The sequence below is a fragment of the Montipora capricornis genome, chromosome 1 (genome assembly GCF_036669925.1).
Source record: "Montipora capricornis isolate CH-2021 chromosome 1, ASM3666992v2, whole genome shotgun sequence".
In the NCBI taxonomy this organism is placed as follows: domain Eukaryota; kingdom Metazoa; phylum Cnidaria; class Anthozoa; order Scleractinia; family Acroporidae; genus Montipora; species Montipora capricornis.
In genome coordinates this window covers 27,669,982-27,674,981 of record NC_090883.1, presented here as the reverse complement: position 1 = coordinate 27,674,981, position 5,000 = coordinate 27,669,982, and the positions used below count along the sequence as shown (strand labels likewise).

The window sequence follows — 5,000 nt, the reverse complement described above, 5'->3', positions numbered from 1 at the left end:
CATAACCCTTATATTTGCTGAGGTCTTCTGGAGCAGTATGCACCATATGTACCCACTTACAATTTTGGAATTGTGCAGAACGTTTTATGACTTGAACTTGCCTTCCAAGTTTCACACCATGGCCAATAACAACATCCATTCTGTGATCTTCAGGTGGGAAGCACAAACAGTCGAGAGGTTCACGGAAGCCTGGGCGTTGCCTTGCATCAAGAATATTGATTTCAAGATCTTTGGCTGCCTTTCTGTCTTGATCTTTACAAGCACCCTCTGGGACCAACATAGAAACGCTGACATTTGGATGTTGGGACAGATGAATTGCAAGCTCTCTGTTTAATGTTGACAACCCACCCGTCAATGAATTCCATTCGCTCCCCAAAAGAGTAATGTTCAGTGCTTCCTTCCTTTGGGCAAAAATCTTCTCTGCTTCAACAGATACTTCTTGTGACATGACTTCAATTCCAATTGACAGACACCTGAAATGGTAATATACCGTACAGTAACACTCAGAGTATTTATTGATTACCATGATAATTATTTTACAGCAAAATACTCACCCCAATACTGTATATGGTAATTTTGGCAAAAGCTATGTGTACAGGTAGGAGGTGGGTGCTCAGTGGAAAATAGGCAATGGACAAGTGATGTTTACAATGTACTTTCTAGACTGCACAACATAAGCATAAGCTTTCTACATGTAGATGAGTGCTTTTATTACTCCTAGAGGAAATGTTACATGAAATTGCTTCAATGAAAAAAAAGCAAAGAATGGAACAAACAATAAAATAATATTTTCATCACAACATTTTGTCATTATCTTAACACTGGTTTATTGTAAATAAGGTATTGACCAATACTGCTAACTTGATATGAATGAGCTAGGAAAGTCATGCAAGTAACACAATGTAAAAAATGTACAGTAGGTATCTTACTGAAGCAGCTTCAGTGCCAGAATTAATACAGAAAGCCTTTCTTCTTCAATTTCAAAATTACATGGGCTTATCCTGACCTACATGTAGTGCACAGGTGCAAGGACTATCACTGCAAAACCCTGGACACACAACTTCAACTTCTATTTTTGGCCTTCATGAAAGACTTACCAAACTGTACATTTGTATAAAGTCAAAAGTACGACTCTTTGCTGATGACATGTGGTTCTTAATTTTAAATATCTAGTTGTTTAATCTATGGACGATTGTGTTCAATTACAGAAAGACCTACAGTACATAGCCTGGAGATGTGGGAGAAAGATTGGAAGATGGAATTTAATATTGCCAGATGTAATGTTCTAAGAATTACATGTACATTGTATAAGACGACGTGTGCCCATTATCTTCAACTACACACTTCATGGCTGCTACCTTGATGGAATTGCGTCTACCAAGTATCTGGGAGTGTATCTTTCCACAGATCTTAGATGGAATGCACATGTGAGGTATATCACAAACAAGGCAAACAAATTGCTGGGTTTTCTCAAGCAAAATCTAAAACACTGCACCACATCAACGAAGGAGATTGGCATATAAATCATGATCTCTTATCCAGCCTATCGTTAAATACTGCTCTTCTGTCTGGGACTGTTACACAGCTAAAAACATCAATCAAGTGGAAATGGTTCAGAGGAGGGCAGCTCGTTGGGTTCTTTCTCGTTACAATCGTCAGGATAGCGTGACTGATATGCCAAATGAACTGGGCTGGAAATCAATGCAATCCAGGGCCCGGTTGTTCAAAAGCCGATTAACACTAATCCCAGATTAAAAATTAACCAAGGAGTTTTATTTCTCTTCTCCTAAATGCTGTTCAATGCTGATATTTGGCAGAACTTCACATTAGAAGAAGTCAATCTTGAAAAACAAAAGTAAACGAGAGAAATTTTCAACAAAAAGTTGAAAACATGAAACAAAACTTTACACTAATCCTGGATTAAGTTAATCGGTTTTCAAACAACCGGGCCCAGTAGAATAATTGCCTGCTTGTCTATGCTTTATAAATTTAGAAACAATAATTTAGCAAATGTAGATAATGTTAATCTCCACCCAATTACCTACATGTATTCCTCTATGCGTTCTTCTGTGCATGCATATATGACTCTAAATGCAAAGTGTGATTTTTATAAGTATTCCTTTTTTCCAAGAACCATACAGGAATGGAATAAGCTACATGTACCAAAGGAAGTAGCGTTGAAAGAATCACTTAAATCTTTCAAGAGTGAAATGTCCACAATTAATTAGCGCCATTTGTGTATATAATACCATTATTAACATGTATGTTTTTAAAGTTTAATGCAGTCCTTTATATTCAGTATTGAATGTAAAATAACACACACAGCTGTACAACTTATGTTTTTTATGCTGAGCACAAGAGGAATTAGACCTGCAAACCCTGAGTGGTAACATGTAGAGTGGTTGTTGCAAGGGGAGGCAGTATGATGGGTCGTTTATGGGATGGACTTGTAATCCAGGCTTCCTGGCTGCAGCCCCCCTCGGACCACTAGTTGAAGTTGTTTTGGGTAGTCCCTGTTTAGTTTTGCAGCTGCAGGCCTTGTACGTGTAAATAGCCAACTGAGGTGTCTCCTGCTAGTTGGAATTCTTCAATAGGTAAGTATTGTAATAATTATTGTCTAATATTTCATTGGTCCTGAAAAGCCCCTGAGGAGAGCAGGCAGTTAAGTGCTGGAAACTAGCTACTCTACACAGGAGGCTTTTTGGTGAATTTTAGATGTTTCTTTCCACCAGGGTTGACTTTTGAGTGATTTTTAAAATTATCTAATAGCTATGCAAAAACCTGGACCGAAGTCCACAGAAAAAGCAAAGGGGAGGGGGCGAAAAGACAGAGCAAGAACCTGCCTGCCATCAACCCCAAAAGATCTTCAAAAACTCATATTCACCAACGGATGGGGAAAATACTGTTCCTGATTGGCTGATTAAGTGTCACAAAAATCTGCCTGCCGGTCAAAATTTAATGCTCCCTTTGTGAAAGTATCAAGAGAAAACATAGCAGAAAGAATAACTTCGTTGCATGAGCTTGGATTTTTCTGGTGTTCTTAAAACAAGGGCAGAAAGACCATGTAAAAAAAAGGCAATAATTATGGAGGTGATTTTTTTTGGTGGTCCTTTCCATGGTATTTGGCAGGAGCTTCATACCGGTATTTCAGCTATCTCTAAAAATAAAGGAGAAGATGACCAGTGAAATGTGTTCTGCATTGATAATCACACCTTTGAGAAGTATCATTGATGATCAGATTAAAGAGGCTGAAGGTTAGGGGTAACGGCAATCTTTTTGGTGGCTGCTAAGCTGGAAGATGCATCCATTGGGAAGACAAGTTCCAGAAAGTTCACATCAGCAGAAGTTGCGCTGAACAAGGCATTTTTCAAGGTGGCTAAAAGGACATTCTAATAACTTCCACAAAAGATTGTTGGATATCATTGTTGATGAAGCGCACACAGTAGAAACATGGACAGAGAAATGGTAATACATGTAGTAAGTTGACATGTTAGCTCCATCATGAAAATATTTCCCCAATGAAATACGAATTGTGTTTCTGCCAATGTTTGCACAAGGAATGCTATGATTGGTTACTAGTTCACATGAAACCTGTGCTAGTCAAACATGATTGGAAATGGGACTTTCAAAGATCTTGTGGGGTTGATTGCAGGCCGTTTCACGCTTGTTTTCCTCACCCCCTAACTCTCTAACCTTTTGCATGGCCATTACATTCAAACAATCACTCGAAAGTCATTACCCCAGTAGAAAGAATTAAGTGTCTAAAATTCACCAAAGCTCCTGCTATGCAGGCTCTCTTTAGCCAGAGCTCTAAAAAGACCACTCAAAGATGTACGGGAAATTTAAGTCTAATCTAACCGTAGATGGCCTCGAATCCGCAAAAGCAATCATGCTAAAAACTGCACGCACTGCAGGAAAACCTGCATTTGCATTTGTACTTTGCACTTCATGGCAAGGCTCCCTAACAGGACAGCTCTCCCAGGATAAACTTTTAAAAATCTCATCAGTTATACTGTAGGTCTCCATAAATTATTAAGAAATCAAAGGGATACATTAGGCTGTACCTTTGCAGTGGTTTCACTTCATCTGTGATGTTCAATTTCTTGAAATACCAATTACTACATGAAACTTCTTAGTCTCTCACAAAACTCAAATAAGCATAGTGAAAAACATTTGATGAGCTGTTGCTTGATCTTTCTCTGCGAGACTGGAACACTATAAAAGGGATCAGAAAAAGAACATTTATGACGGAAGAAACGTCAAGTAATGCTTAAGTTTATATAATTACCAATGCTCAACTCCTCAAGAAGCAAACAAGTTTGCCTGGTTGAAAATGCTTGTACCCAAAGGCAAAATGCGAGAAAAATATGCTGATAAATAGCTCTTAAGCTTGGTTCTCAAATTATCACAAGCGATTAATTTTCCAACCCGTGGAAGAATATGGAATTCATCGCGTTTGTTAGTCTTCACAGATCGTCCTTGGTCCCTCGCGTCACACGATAAATCACCATGATCACCATAAACCGAAAGTAACTTGGCGACACTATTTCCAAATTCCGTTACCTAAATGAAGATCAAAGGAGATAAATATACCTTCTATGATAGCCCTAACAATCTCTGCTAAGTTTTCATCTGCGTTGCCAAGGGATAAGAACACTTCTAGTTGCAGTAGTGGAAAGGTGTCTTTAGAACCAAATTATGGGCAGGGAAACCATCGGAGGGCGATGTTCTTTGTATCTGAAGACCACGTTGGCACCCTCAAATTCTAAATTGCGCTCTTTTTTTCCTTTCTGTTCCAATCTGCTGTAAATCTGCCGGTTTTATTCCAGCTACACTCAATCCTGGCGCCTGCGAGAACTTCAGCTTCGTGCTCGGATGATTCGTCGCTCGGATCAAACTGGCGTTGGCGGTTTGGCTCTGGGGACGAGAAGTTGTTCATTCTTGTCCCCAGAGCCACACTGCGGTCAAACGTCTGAGCATGCGCAATGCACTCGTACCCG

At 39.3% G+C, this 5,000-nt stretch overlaps 2 protein-coding genes across 2 annotated transcripts in view; both read right to left on the bottom strand.

The window, feature by feature from the left end:
• Positions 1-4,879, bottom strand: part of LOC138037455 (serine/threonine-protein phosphatase 6 regulatory ankyrin repeat subunit C-like) — a 58,477-nt gene extending 53,598 nt beyond the window's left edge. The window contains exons 1-3 of the mRNA XM_068883381.1: positions 4,594-4,879; positions 4,065-4,215; positions 1-473 (exon numbers count right to left, since the gene is read on the bottom strand). The exon at positions 1-473 is cut by the window's left edge and continues 786 nt beyond it. Coding sequence (XP_068739482.1) covers positions 1-448 — 448 coding nt within the window. The 5' untranslated portion in view covers positions 449-473; positions 4,065-4,215; positions 4,594-4,879. The remainder of the gene's footprint in view (positions 474-4,064; positions 4,216-4,593) is intronic.
• LOC138037462 (serine/threonine-protein phosphatase 6 regulatory ankyrin repeat subunit A-like) overlaps positions 1-5,000 on the bottom strand; it is a 259,329-nt gene that overhangs the window by 123,490 nt on the left and 130,839 nt on the right. The window lies entirely within an intron of this gene.